The 14,816-nt window shown below is 48.9% G+C and overlaps 1 protein-coding gene across 1 annotated transcript; it reads left to right on the forward strand.

The window, feature by feature from the left end:
* Nucleotides 1-217: 217 nt before the first annotated feature.
* On the forward strand, nucleotides 218-11,015 carry LOC147689158 (uncharacterized). Its single transcript, XM_086940011.1, has 10 exons — nucleotides 218-365; nucleotides 504-1,964; nucleotides 2,717-2,809; nucleotides 3,061-3,165; nucleotides 4,189-4,298; nucleotides 4,459-4,653; nucleotides 5,517-5,679; nucleotides 8,656-8,821; nucleotides 9,350-9,444; nucleotides 10,930-11,015. Exons 1-10 carry the CDS (start codon nucleotides 218-220, stop codon nucleotides 11,013-11,015), a joined length of 2,622 nt encoding a protein of 873 aa, XP_086796137.1.
* The last annotated feature ends 3,801 nt before the right edge of the window (nucleotides 11,016-14,816 follow it).

Genomic DNA, 14,816 nt, shown 5'->3' on the forward strand with positions numbered 1-14,816 from the left:
TTAACCACCCAGCTACCCGTCTTCCACCTCCTTCTTACCCCCATACCCCCCTCACCTCCTGTCGCAATCTCACCTCTTGTTCCCTCTCACCTCCTGTTCCAATCTCACCTCTTGTTCCCTCTCACGCCCTGTCCCAATCTCACCTCTAGTTCCCTCTCACCTGTGGCTAATTTCTTATCTTTTGCCCTCTCTCCCCTCCCCAGGTCTGCCACTCACCATGGAAGGCTTCGCCTCTGTGTACTACAGTGAACCATCCGTCATGGGCTTCCTCGCCAACGTCATCAGCGCCTTCCTGGTGGCCCTACAGAACTTCTTTTCCTTCCACACCAAAGTGAACGCTGAAGGGGTGGAGAACATCCTGGCAGGTGAGTGTGGAAGCCACAGATCACACAAAGAGTTACAGGTGGCGCTGGGATAACATGCATAGGACACTTGGAGGGAGGGGGTACACACTTGCACACACACACGCACGTGTTGCTCAATGCCTGTGTTATCTCTTGCAGGGGTCCATCTCATCCTGATTGGAGGACTGACACAGCTCATTGCTGGCTTCCTGTGCTTCCGGAAGTACGATCACCTTGGGAGCACCGCCTTTGTGGCATTCGCCGCCCTCTGGAGCAGCTACGGGGCTACACGTGTCGTCCTGGGCGCGTACCCCACCATCCACAACACCACACAAACCCTGAACATTTCTAGCAGCCAGACCATCATGGCCGCCTCCCCGCTTCCGGTCGCTGAGAGCGCAGTAGCAGGGCTGGCGGCGTACACCGCCGTCTCCTTCATCCTCTCCTTCTGCTCGGCCACCGTTAACTATGTCATGCCCTTCGTGTTTGGCGCCATCACCCTCACGCTGGTCTTCGAGGCGGTGGGGCTCTTCGGACAGTGGGCGCTGGTGGTCTCGGGGACTCTGGAGCTGCTCATCGTGTTGATTGGTTTCTATGGCGCCACTGCCCTGCTCCTAAAGGGCCTGACCCAGAGGTACGTCCTTCCGGGCTTCGGGAACCCCTTGTTCAGCGTCTTGCTTCTGGGCTCGGCCAACAGCACCTCTTCCAGTGGCATCGGGGAGGAGACCAAGAAGAACTCCAAGTACGCGGAGCCCATGGCCTTGGGACACATCGCCGACGCGGTGGCCTCGCTCGTCTTTGCCTTTTATTGCTTTGGGTACATGAAGACCTTCTACATTGGCGCCATCTGGGTCAGCATCAATGCGCTGTCCCAGCTCTGCGCCAGCTACTATAGTTACTTGAGAGAAGACGTCTACCACACCACCAAGCTTGGGCTCCACAGCCTCTTCTGGCTGCTGATGTCCTGGGAAGAGTTCATCCTCACAGTGCTCCTCACGGGGGACAATGTGGACAAGAGCCGAGCGGGCATGGTGGGAGGCTGGTTCTTTCTGGTCGCCGCTTGCATCCTCTGCCTGATGTCCCTCAACAGAGACCTCCTGGAGGTGCTGCAGAATTCATGCTTCCTCCTCCTCACGGTCTCCACCATCCACCAGATTCCACTCCTGGGATCCCATATCTTCTTCGGAGTGGTCTGCAGCATCTACACCGCCACCTCCCTCTACGCCACTTTTGCCAGCCTCATTAACTCCATCGCTGATAAGTCGCTGATCTCTACTGGACCCCAAGTGATGTCATCGGCTACGCTCCAGGACTTGCTGCTGAGCCTGAAGCGCGTCACCAGCAGGTCTAAGGAGGGCCAGGAGGTCAGCTCCACCAGATGCCAGCTCCCTGATGCCCTCTTCTTCTTCTGCAATGGCCTGGCATCACTCTCTGCCATCCAGGGGTCCCTCAGTGACCCCACCAGAGCCCACCTCTCCATCCCTTGGGTGCTGATCCCTGGCGCTCTCTTCCAGTTGTACGTCTGCAGGATCGTGGTCCAGAGAGGGCGAAGATTTGGGTCGGTCCTACCATTCTTTTACGCTGCTGTATGGGCCACATGGGCGTGGCTACGACTCGCAGGTAATTTATGATCTCTTAATCTTTACAATGTGTAAAATGTATCCAGAAAAGTCCTAGGGATCCAGTGTCATGAAGCTTCTGAGTGGTTTAGATCCTCAGGCACACCAGTAGGGGCAGTGGGGGATGTATATTTCTGGTTATTGGTTTCATTTGGAGCAGCCATGCATGCAGGTAGTTTCTTGATGATGTCACATGCAGTTCTTTGTCTGACTGGGGGCCCGTGTGACCTGATGAAGTACCTGGGAGGGGTCATATGTGATGGCTGCCAGGTGGGGGGCATATGGTTGAAGAGGAGGTGGCCAGTAGGAGTGGACTAATGACTTATGGAACCATTATTGGGTCTGGATAAACTATTTTTGATAATCCAGTTGTGTTAAGAACAAAGAGGTATTCATGTCTCTGTTCAAATAAAGGGTAATTTCCTGTACCCAAGAGCATATTTACCAGAATTTTAATTTTTGTTTTTCTTCAGAAAACTATTTATACTGGGATAAGGAGCCCAGAGAAGTGTGTATCACCAAATCGGAGCGCACCTGTTCAGGGTGGGGTGGAAGATACAGTTTTGCACATCATCAAAAGTCAACATCCAGCCCCATGATTGGCTGTTAGATGATAGAGGTGTTAACAGTATATGGTCCTCTCCATCCCTTGTCTCCGCTCCTGGCCCTCTCCTGCCTTTGAAGGAAGAGCTCCTCCCTGTGTTCTGTTTCATCCATGACTAACCCTCTGCCCCCCTCCTCTTCCCTCTCCAGGTCCCCTGTTGAATATCCACGTCGCCAGTTATGGTGCATTCACTGTTGGTGCCGTCACCTTCCTGGTCATCAATGTCTTCCTGATGTCCTTGGGTAAGTCTCTCCGGATCCCGAGGTCCAGTCATCCCTCTGTTCAATCCTTAAGGCCCATGTGCCCTGACAGACAGCAGCTGCTTCCGGCTGCAGTGGGTTCGGGCCGGAGTCTGTCCCTCGATGGTCCATATGGACAGTTCTGGGGCATCGTAGCGTCCTCATCTAAAGACTTAAACAACTGCGACCCCCGCTGACCTCTGAAATATGTCATTTCCGGCCTCTGACGCCATCTTGTTCTGCTTGTTCCGCAGTCGCCTATGCCAACGTGGTGCTGGTGCTGCTCGCGCTGCTGATGGAGGCGGCGATGGTCTGTTTCCTGCTCTTCACCTTGGAATGCCTGCCCCTCGCACTCGAGAGTAAGTGGACGCCTTCACTGTGGGTTAATGCATGTCAGTGATCTCTAAAGGGTAAATAAACAGGCTATATCTATCACGTGCCATCCCGAGTCCACCTTCAATGTGGTGGGGGCTAAAGGGGAGTGGTCTGTAGAAAGGACTGGAGTGTGCCTGACAAGTCTGTGCTTCTGAAGGGTTGTGGGGGTGAACGTAAATGTAAATGTATAGGCATTTATATAGCGCACTACTTACCCGTAGGGTCCCAAGGCGCTTCGACCGCTGCGAAACCCTTCCTGGCTTCCCTGAGAGATGGTCCCTTAATGGGTATCTCCAGGGTGAGACCAGGCATCCCCGGCGGTCTGGTGGGGCCGTTAGTGAAGATGAGGCAAGCTAATGCCCAGAGTTGCCGAGTGTGAACGCTGATCAGAGTGGGCACCGAGGTGAGAGAATTATCGAGTCCGCTGACCCTGGTCCAGAAACCTGCCGCGCCGGGAATCGAACCCTGGTCCCGGGCGTCCTCTGCTCTCGGGTCTGCCGCCTCTAACCAGTGAGCCACACTACTTCACTATTGAACAGAGTCAGTTACGTATCAGGCTCTGCTAGAGTTGCTCTCAACAAGGCAAGGGGGGCTGGAATGGAGTCAGTCACAAACCTGCCATGTGTCTGGTTCTCTGCCAGACCTCCACGTGTCTTAGTTTCTGTACCTGTCTCTCCACTGCTGCCTTCACATCACCTACTTATAATACAAAGAGTTGGGGTGAGCCCGATAACACTAGGAACCAGGATAATTAAGTATAAACCAAGATAGGAGTTCCTGTACCAGTTTAAATGTTTTACCACACTTAATTTCGTACAGACAGAAGGCGAGTGAAAAGTCATCTGTTTTATGTTTTTATTGTATTGCCTTGGGTGGCATTTCCCTTCTTGAAATCCCTCCTGAAGGGAGCCCCTGTCTTGGTTTAACATTAACTTGATCAGCACACTTGTCTCTTTTGTTGATTTTATGAACTTTGTCTAATTTCCCCCTCTTGGTGTTACTTTCAGTCACTGTATTGTCCGTCTTCAGTGTCGTCTGTATCTACGGAGCGGCGGCATCTCTTGGAAACTGCATTTTCAGCAAGGACCTAATTCCCATGGGACCCTCTTTCTTCAAGGTACAGTGATAAGTACATGCAATACGTTACGATCACTATTCTTTCCGATATGTCTTTCAAATACAAGTCCATCTTTGTCCTCTCTGTGATGTGCATGTGCTGCTCAAAGGCAGCTGTAGGTGGCGCTGTCTCACTCCTTGTCTGCTCTCTGTCTTTTTAGGAAACGAAGTCAGAGGAGAAAGTTGAGGCGTCCGACTCCTGCGTGTGCCCCGATTCCTATCGCACCGGCAGTCTAAGGACCATCGCCGCCCTGCTGGACCAGGGTGGGGTGTGCGGGGTCCCCACAGACACGGTCTACGCCCTGGCGGCCTCCTGCAAACACCCCGAGGCCATCCAGAAGATTTACACCATCAAGGTGAGCACAGAGGAGCCGACTCAAGGCGGAATTTACCGAGTCCGAGACAGATGCTCTGTCATTGAAGAATAAGGGGCCCCTTTTACCAGAACAGTTGGAAATCACGCTGTGGGCGGAGACATTGTCATGGAAACGTCAGGGTGAAACCATTCTGCAGGGGTGTGATTACCATGGTGATACCAGCCTGGAGTATGTATATATAGAGATATTGTCATGGAAACGTCAGGGTGAAACCATTCTGCAGGGGTTTGATTACCATGGTGATACCATCCTGGAGTATGTATATATAGAGATATTGTCATGGAGACGTCAGGGTAAAACCATTCTGCAGGTGCGGGATTACCATGGTAATATCTGCATAGAAAGTTCCAGTGTCAAATCGTAGTTAATTATTAGAAGCAGCCAGGGTACTTGTTATCAGATCATCCTGTGCAGAGAGTGCTGGATGGGGGTGATAAGGGAGCCGCGGGCTCAGCCCACACATGGCCTCAGGAGAAAATCCTGCTTTGGGGCCAGAAGTGACCAATGAGAATCTATCACATGCACAAGAAAGATGCTAATGCCCCAGAGCACACAGTGAGTCTGCGTTCTCAGACTCACTAACCTTCTCTGCAGGTGCCATTGCACTGACTTCTGTGGCCAGTGTCTGTCCGCTGTAGGTCATTAAAAGGTCCTACAGGTTTTTAACCTATACAATCGGTTGGCTAGCACTAGAGACATTTAGTTTATTTTCAGAGGTGGCGTGACTGGGTCTAAGCTCATTTTTAGGTATCACGTGACCCTGCACAGAATGTCTGAAGGTCCTGACCTTCCTCTTCTATCTCTAAACCAATCATTTCTCCCCTCTCTTACATCCTCTGCAGGACCGACCCCTGGAGAAGCCCATCTGTATCTGCATCTCCCACCTGGACCAGCTGCGGGCCGTGAGACCCCCCTTCAGCCCCCTGCTGTGGGACTTCATGGGGAGCGTCTACCCTGGGGGTGTCAGTTGCATTGTCCAGAAGGGGGAGTGGCTGAAGAGGATGGGTGAGTGTGACCTCTTCTGCATGGTCTGTTTCCTTCTACAAAAAGGGGTGGGCTGGGGAGGGTAGAGGGGTGAGGGCTACACATGCCAGAAGTTGTGCCTGGGGACATTCAGGGGTGTGCCACTTCATGTAAGTGCTGCTTGTCTAGATCATGCTTCATTCACCCCGCCCCCCCAATGTGTACGACCCACATCTCAGGCAGGTCTTACACCCACCTGTCACTCCATTCACCCCCCAATGTCTACAGACTCCCATCTGTTGTAGGTATTGTTTGAATGTATTACACTCCATTCATGCCCCAATGTCTACGGACCCCTTCTCATGTACCCATTGCATGCACATATCAAAGTCCAGTCACCCCTTTAATGTGGATAGACCCCTTCTCATGCAGGTATTACATGCACATTCACCCCCAATGCGTACATACCACCCCCTTCTCATGTTAGCATTGCATGTACATATCAGTATCCAGTCACCCCTTTAATGTGTGCAGACCCCCTCTCATGCAGGTATTACTTGCACATTCACCCCTAACGCATACAGAACCCCCTTTCCATGTAAGCATTGCATGTACATATCAGGGTCCAGTCACCCCTTTAATGTGTACAGACCCCTGTCATGCAGGTATTGCATGTACATTCACCCTCCTGATGTCTACAGACTCCCAGCTCATGTAACTGTTGCATGTCCATATTAGGGTCCAGTGACCCCCATTCTGTGTACAGTCCAACATCTCATGTAGTTATTGCATGTGCATATCAGGGTCCAGTGACCCCCATTCTGTGTACAGACCCCTATCACATGTAGCTATTGAATATACATATCAGGGTACAGTCACCCCATTAATGTGTACAGATTCTAATCTCATGCCGGTATTACATGCACATTCACCCCTAAACCCCACAGACCCCTATCTCATGTACCCATTGCATGTACATATCAGGGTTAAGTGACCCCCATTCTGTGTACAGGCCCCTAACTCATGCAGCTGTTGGTTGTTTAGACCACACTCCTTACACGGTTCTTATATAAGTATTTGCTTTAACTTCTGGTTTTCTTGTAAGGTCTCAGGCTCTTCAGTTCATCAGCTGGATCTGTGCAGCTCTGTATAAGCACAAATACATATATTGCATAGTGTCCTTTGTTTCAAGTAACCATCATTCCACATTTATGCAGCAATATATCGATGCTGAGTCGTTTCCTGTTTTGTGTGTGTAGCTTCTTAGATGCTGTTTTACTTTGCATTCTGGTATTTGTAGTCCAGCATTTGTAATGAAAAACAAACTGAATCAGAACTCAGTTGAAAACATGATGGGACACATTCCTTCTCCTCCATGAGACAACACAGGGGCTCTTGTCTGTTTGGACTGGAGTTCCAACTCTAAATCTAAATGTGGCCATGTCAGTGCCAGGCCAGCCAGGCGCAGTGGCGTAACGCATAATGATGGCGCCCCCTACAGAGTGTAAGGAGGAGCCCCTTAGTCTCCCATATCTCACAGATATTCATTGGCTATTGGCTAAATGGGCCCACCTAAAGCTTTTGGGGTCTCTGATGTCTTTGGGGCCGCCGCGCCACAGAGGCTCCGGGGGCCTGTGTTGGTCCCCTGGCCCGGCGGCCTTACATCAGTGAATAGTACAGCAGGAGGCGCGATGGAAGCCAAGCTACGGCCTGGCCCTCCCTGGCCCAAACCACCAATGGGAGAAACAACAGAGAGTGCTCATGCTTGGGGTGTGGCAGGGTCTGGAAGAGGTCTCTTGTGGCTTAATAATAATCACTTTTCTGTCGTAATAATGACATTGCAATAACAAGCATTGGCACCATCAATAGCTCTGACATTAATGCACTAATGCAAGCAAGCTGCATTTGTGATTTTACTTTTCTCCATTTATTACCACTTTAAAGCTAGCCCTATTGACTTTACCAGAGCATGCCTGCTTTAAACAGTTGGACTGTGCACCATTATATATTGTGTGTCTGAGAGTGTATGTATGTGTGTGTGTGTAAACATATAAATATATGTGACTCTTGCACAGGTCCTGACTAAAACATTAAATACACCCTGCAGCAATGACAAATCAAAACAAAGAAGCGTTGTTTTCTGTATTCTGTGCATGCATGAGATACATCATTTATTGTGTGATGAGTCAATGCACTTTGCTGTTGTAAAATAGTCCTTAATGCAGGCAGGCTGATACACTAAACAGCAATAAAATTAGGATGACATGAGGGATAAATACTTTCTGGTTGGAGACTATTGTAAAGAATTTATAACAATATGTCTTGCCGACAGCTGGACTGTCAAGACAGAACAAACCAATGTGTGCAGGTTTCTCACAGTTTGTAATACTTTCGTAGTAGCACAAGTTCTTTCATACTAAATGTACAAATGTCTGTCCACTGCACAACCAGTGAAATCATGTTTCCAAGGACCTCAATTAAGTGTCGGTGTTCCGAAGCGAAACCATTCAAACATCAGCTCAGATTAAGCACTGCCATCTGCAGGCCTGACAGCTCCAATGGTGCCACCGTGTGACACACAACATCGGCTCCCTTCACACGGTCATCCGGTGAGGAGCCGATATCACACGGTGACAGAGAAACACGCTGGAAACCACTTAAACCTTGCATGTCCAGCTCGCTTCGGAGGCTTTGAACTGCCACCGGCCATTAAGGAGTGTGAAAACACCACAGGACATCAGCAACAGCCTCAAGCAAGCTTTCTATTGGAGGAGAGGGCTTGGGGCAGGGCGGAGCCAGAAGCACCTCTTAGGCACTTCTAGGCACGAGGCTCCGACCCTCCAAGGCGCTGACATTATGGTGAAAATGCTGCTTTAGTTGTTAGGGCTGCATCTAGTGTAATTGCTATACAGCACCTCAGTTAAGAATGCAGAGTAAATAAATACAGTCAAATACAAATGCTCACTCCCTCACACCTGGCATGTTGCTGATTAATTTTGTTATTTTGTCCTCCTGCAGGAGTTGGACCAGCTTATGACATTGTGGGCACCAAAGACTCCATCATGATCCGAGTGCCTGACCACACTATCTCTGCCCACCTGACCGACATGACCGGCCCTCTGGCCATTACATCCGCCAATCCCAGCGGGGAGTGTGATAGCACCCACCATGACATGGTCATCTCGTGAGTACACACTCAGAACAGGGGTTGGATTCATGAAAAGGGTGTGAGTGGGCCTTCTGCGGATGTGATGGTGCCTGGGGTTTGAGAGTTACTAGATGGCTGCTAGGGGCTGAGGGCAGGGGCAAGGGTTGCTGAGAGCGTGAGCTGAAGATCCTGAAAGGTTAAAGGGAAAGCGTAGGAGTATTGATGGGTGATGTGCTACTTTGAATGTGTTCTGTTTTTATAAGGATTGGGCTAGCGTTGAGCGGTTACTTGGGGTCTTCTGAATGGTGGGTGGTTTACTGGTTCTACTGAAAGGTGAAGGGAAGGGTAACCATGTTTGTGATATCACAGCCATATGTTAGGGTGTTTGAGATGCTTCGCATAAGCCTATATGTGGGCGCATTAAACACAGGTGTGTTTGACCAGTTGAGGTTGAGGTCCGGTAGATGTTTGCCAGCCTGCGGCTTCCCCTCAATCCCCAGCACCTGAGCCTTTGTCGATGATTACTTTAAATGGGTAATTTTGTATTTCCTCTCTGTGTTCCAGGCGTCTTCGACACAAGCTGGAGGGGGTGCTGTGTGATGGGGACTCCTACGAGATGGTGGGCTCCACGGTGGTGAACTGCCTGAGGATAGACGAAGGTGGGTCTCAACCAATGCTTGTTTCTGTTTCATCTCTCCCCCTGATATTCCCAAAGTAGACTCAGGAGCATCCATGGATGTGGACAGAGGGCTCTGCCCACCCCCCCCCCCCCCCCCACACACCTCCCCACCCATCAAACACCTGCCATGAGATTTGGGAAACACCAGTCCTGGTCCAGTGCATTCCTGGTGTCCAAGGCAGACAGACCTACAAAGCCCACAATGAAGGGACAGCTGAAGCATGAAAGGGGCCAGAATGAATGTGTAACTAAAAGATGCACTTTATTGAGCCCCTGAGGAAAACTCCAAGCGCTTGGTCTAAGTTTGCAGGGAATCCCCGGAGGTTTCCTACCTGTGCCGTCTCCTGACCCCCACTTTCAACTTAACAAGCCTTTCTCTTTATCATGAGTCTGCACTATTGGTGTACAATGTTGCATAATTTGTTTCACAAAGTTTCGCAAAAAGTACATGAACGGTGTGATATGTGGTTCGCCTTTAACTTGCATGAAAATGTCATGGTAGTACATACCGCACATTAAAAAGCCACTTTAGAAACTGTCAGAAGACTTAACCAAAAATGTCTCTTACGAGGACATTTTATGCTCAAAGCTGTCTGCATTGAAGAAAACATGTTGCAAAGTGCTTAATGCAAATTTGGCGAAATTTAGGAATAGTGATTAAAAATTCACCCAGATTTAGTCGGCACATGGACCCAGAGCCTCCCTCAGTAAGACAATATCCCCCAAGGTGGGATCTTTATATTCCCCCAACTCATCGTTCTTTCTCTGGGACAATCCCACCCTGCCCAAGTTACCCAATCCCTGAAGGTTCTTACTCTGGACCCATCTGAAAAAGAGACCTCAGAATCACAGATTCTGACATGCAGATTTATAAAATATAGACCATACACAAATATACACAAATGTCTCTTTAAAGAGCATTCGACCTGTTAAAAGTTCCTAATTCCAGTGAGACTCACTTCCTAATTATTGGATTACAGAGTTAACTTACTTTTCCATCTCCTGTCTGAGTTTATTGGCCAAGTGCTTGATGGCGAGTTTACTGCAGGACATTTTTGCAGGGAGACAGTTGTGTGTGGAAGATATTTTGTCCGTGGAAGTTTTTGAGTCCGTGTTTTAGCTGTTTGTTGTTTCCATGATATCCCACCCTGCCCCAGCCATTCAATGTCTCCTTGAGGGCGCAGACCCCATGCTTTCTCCAGTCAGTAAATGCCACTTGAAAGGGCGGGTCCCTCCACTACTCTATCACCCATTGGTTCCTGAGGGCCGAACCCCACGCTTTCTCCAGTCAGTATGTACCATGTGAGAGGGCGGCCCCACCTGTACTCCTTCACCCATTGGTTCCTGAGGGGCCAATCCCCACTGTGCTCATTATGCTTGTCTCTTCCCCTCCCTCTGCTGCTCACAGACCTCAGCCCTGTCCACGCTCTCTCAATCTCATGCTGTTGTGCTTCTTCCTTTCCAGGGATCCTGAGCATCGTGAGGGAGGGCTGCGTCCCCACCACCCACATCATGCAGACGTTCGAGCGCGTGAAGAACGCGCAGGTGTGAGGCTCCCACGTGCTACTTGTTCTACTGACCACAGCAGCATCCGCACAAGACCTGAGCCAGCTGCCATTTGCAATTTATTAACCGGAAATGGAAGCATCACAATCTGAGGCCGTATATCCGCGTCGAGCCTGGGCCGAAAGGAAGACATTACCAGAACAGACTTACAGACCGCAGTGGAGTCGGACATTCTTATAGACAGCTCACAATACTTTTTTGTCATCATACTTCATTTGGATTGATAGGCAGATGTTTTCTACCCTTCACTCTCCAACAAGGCATTGACCTGAAAGTCAGTGCTTGATGATGTGTACAGCGACAGATCCTCGATTCCACGCCCCTCATTATGCAGGGGCACAGATCCAATGTATATATACTGTTACCTTCTGTTTACGTTCTTTGCTTGAATATTATATTTTACCCTCTGCCCTTTTAATTTAATTTTAATTTAATGCTGATATTGATGTTGATGATAAATTCTATTTATTTTGGTACTCTGAGGATGTCTGGTCCTGTCAGATCTCACCAGTCTCGTGTGACAGATACTCTCAGAGACAGAGATCCCATATTGTTACAACCAGAACTATTGGCTTCACTGGATGGTGCCGGCCACCAATCGAGAGGAGCTTCAAGAAAGAATCACTGATAGAAGATTTTGAGCCTTAGGGACCTACACGTAGTATTTAACCTATTTAATATATTGGAGTTTGTATTTATTGAATAAAATTGCCTTTAAAAAGAAACTGTATTTTCTCTTTGTTGTCGGGGGACCCATACCATGAATCCTCCTGTGATGCAGCTGTGAAAGAAAGGTGTCATGTGTGTGTGAGTGAGTGTATGTGTGTGCATTTATTGTGCAAAATTCAGTGGTATTAAACCCATATTTACCATGAAGTTTGGAAAATATTTCATAATTTTAATTGAAATGTGGTTTTATCATCATAATCACAGCCCCAAAAAGCACTCTCCAGCAGAGTTTTACCATGGTCTGGGCTATTAGATTTAGGCTCAATGGAAAACATAAATATGTGTCATGGCTATCAGAACTAAGTGGAAAGAAAAGATAAATTATGTAGCACATTCTCTGAAAATATTATTTTTATGCAATCGAAGTAGAAACAAAATATTCAGTTGAGATTTGCAAATTATATGTTAAATGTGATACATTACACAGTACAGTCTGCAGCCACAGAATCACATAAATCCGAAACTCTTCACCTTTGCCCATTATTTTCTCTTTTATGTTTGCCTTCAAGCCCATCGAGCCTGTTCACATACAAACATTGATGCACGTTCATTTTCTTCCTTCTCCCTAAGGCTTTCCTGTGAATTTCCCTCTACACTCAATTTCAAAATCATGCGCAATCTCATACGCAGATGACACGCAGGTGATAATCCCCACGGAGACGGACCCAGCGGAATTCAGAACAAAGTTTAAATCCTGCATGCTGAAAATTGCCTCTTGGATGAGTGAGAATTTTCTGCAGCTAAATTCCAATAAGACGGAGATCCTTCTGTTTGGAAAGGCGACGGAATTTTGGTCCCCGGACTGATGGCCGGAGGAATTAGGGGAGGCACCCAATCCACCCACCCAGACACGGAACTTGGGTATCCTGTTTGATAACAAACTTTCGATGGAGGAACACGTGAAGTCAGTATCGGGCACCTGCTTTGGCATCATGCAGATGCTGAGGAAGACTTTTCCTTGGATCCCTCTGGAGGCCAGAAAGACCTTATTGCATGCACTACTTGTTAGTAGACTGGATTATGGGAACTCATTATTAGTAGGAATCAGGGAGGACCTTGCATCTAGGCTACAGGTAGTACAAAATACAGCGGCACAACTGGTCCTCAACAAATCAGTACGTACCCCCTCCCGACCTCTCCTGCTACAACTACATTGGTTGCCCATGAGGAAGAGAGCAGTGTTTAAGCCAGAAACCGGTCCTAGGAAGCTTGTTTCCGGTCCAGGGAAGGCATGGCTTGGCAGTTCGGGCTGGACTGTTCCCATGAGGCACAGGGTCAGACTGATTTGCATATGGCCATGTCTGTACTGGGGTGGCAGAGTGGGCTAAAGAACGGTGATGGATTAAACCCAGATCTGTTGACTGGGTGTGAGTGTTTGATTGGTTCAGATGCTCCGTCCATCACCAGCCCCTTTTGTCACGCTTTGTTCGCCATAAGTTGGCAGGGTATGCTCAGTCGTGAGTCCCTTGCTCACTTTGCCACGGGATTCAAGCAAGCCTGGCTGAAGACGGCTGTTTTGCCAGAAACCGGTCCTAGGAAGCTTGTTTCCGGTCCAGGGAAGGCATGGCTTGGCAGTTCGGGCTGGACTGTTCCCATGAGGCACAGGGTCAGACTGATTTGCATATGGCCATGTCTGAACTGAGGTGGCAGAGTGGGCTAAAGAACGGCGATGGATTAAATCCAGATCTGTTGACTGGGTGTGAGTGTTTGATTGGTTCAGATGCTCCGTCCATCACCCCCCCTTTTCTACCGCTCGGTATTTAAAGCATGGCAGGGGATGGGCCTGGTCTATCTAAGGAAGAAGTTAATTCCCTATATACCGGCCCGTGTATTGAGATCGAGCAATCGCAATCTGCTCCGTCCCTGTAAAATCAGAAAAGCCAAAATGGTAGGGTGCACATTCTCATATCTAGCTCCACTCCATTGGAATGGTCTGCTGGATGAGCTCCACACCTGCTCAAGTTTGGGGCAGTTCAAGAAGAAGTTAAAAACCTGGCTGTTCCAAATCCGCAACTCTGTCCTAGTCTGCAGCACTGTGTAGCCAAAAGTGCAGAGAGATCCCTCTGGGGATGATTTGGCGAGCAATATAAATTCTAATTAATAATAATAATAATAATAATCTGCAGTTCCCACACCCTTTCATAATCATATGACCTTGTTTCATCTGTTGTGTCCACACCCTTTCATTTCTCAAATCCCCAAGTCACATTAAAGTGTCAAAACTGAAAGTCCCAACCCCTCCATTCATTGTTCAACATGTGACATTTGGTCATCCTCTGTTGATATCATGTAGTATTCTAATAGCACATCCGCCTCTAACCAGTGAGCCACACGGTGGAGTGGTGTGGCTCACTGGTTAGAGGCGGCAGACCCGGGAGCAGAGGTCGGCCCGGGACCAGGTTTCGATTCCCGAAGCGGCAGGGTCTTGGGCCATGGTCAGCGGACTCGATAATTCTCGCCTCGGTGCCTACTCCAACCATGGGTCCCACTCAGCAACTCTGGGCAATAGCTTGCTTAATCTCTACAAACGGCCCCATCAGCGCCGGGGATGCTTGTCTTCACCTTGGAGATGCCCAGGAGGGACCATCTCACAGGGAAAGCCAGAATGGGTTCCCCAGCGGTATACAGCGCCGGGACGCTCCTTTGCTGGGGCAGCTGTGCGCTTTACAAGTATACGACATTTAACATCATAAAGTGATATTTCAGAGACATCGTTACCACCCTATTTTTGAGCACCACAATCCTCATTTGTGAGAACATCTTGGCCTTGCTTTTCTCCCCTCCTTCTCTTACCATATTTTTTGACCTGCCGCGGGTTCCCTTAATTACATCCTATCGGTCGAATAACCTGTGTCTTTCAGATTCCTTAAATAAGCTTCCAATTAGGTTAACTCATTTCACCTGCAGTGGGGCCTTGAAACCTCCCGAATTCCGCTGTAACGTGGGCACCATCTTAACCTGGCTTCCCGATCGTTGTGCTTGCCTGATCTTAACTTATTTAATTCCTGCCTTATAATATGCAGATGATGATGTGCGGTTCGCTCAGACTTCTGTGGG

Source organism: Lissotriton vulgaris, chromosome 10, assembly GCF_964263255.1.
Source record: "Lissotriton vulgaris chromosome 10, aLisVul1.2, whole genome shotgun sequence".
NCBI lineage: Eukaryota > Metazoa > Chordata > Amphibia > Caudata > Salamandridae > Lissotriton > Lissotriton vulgaris.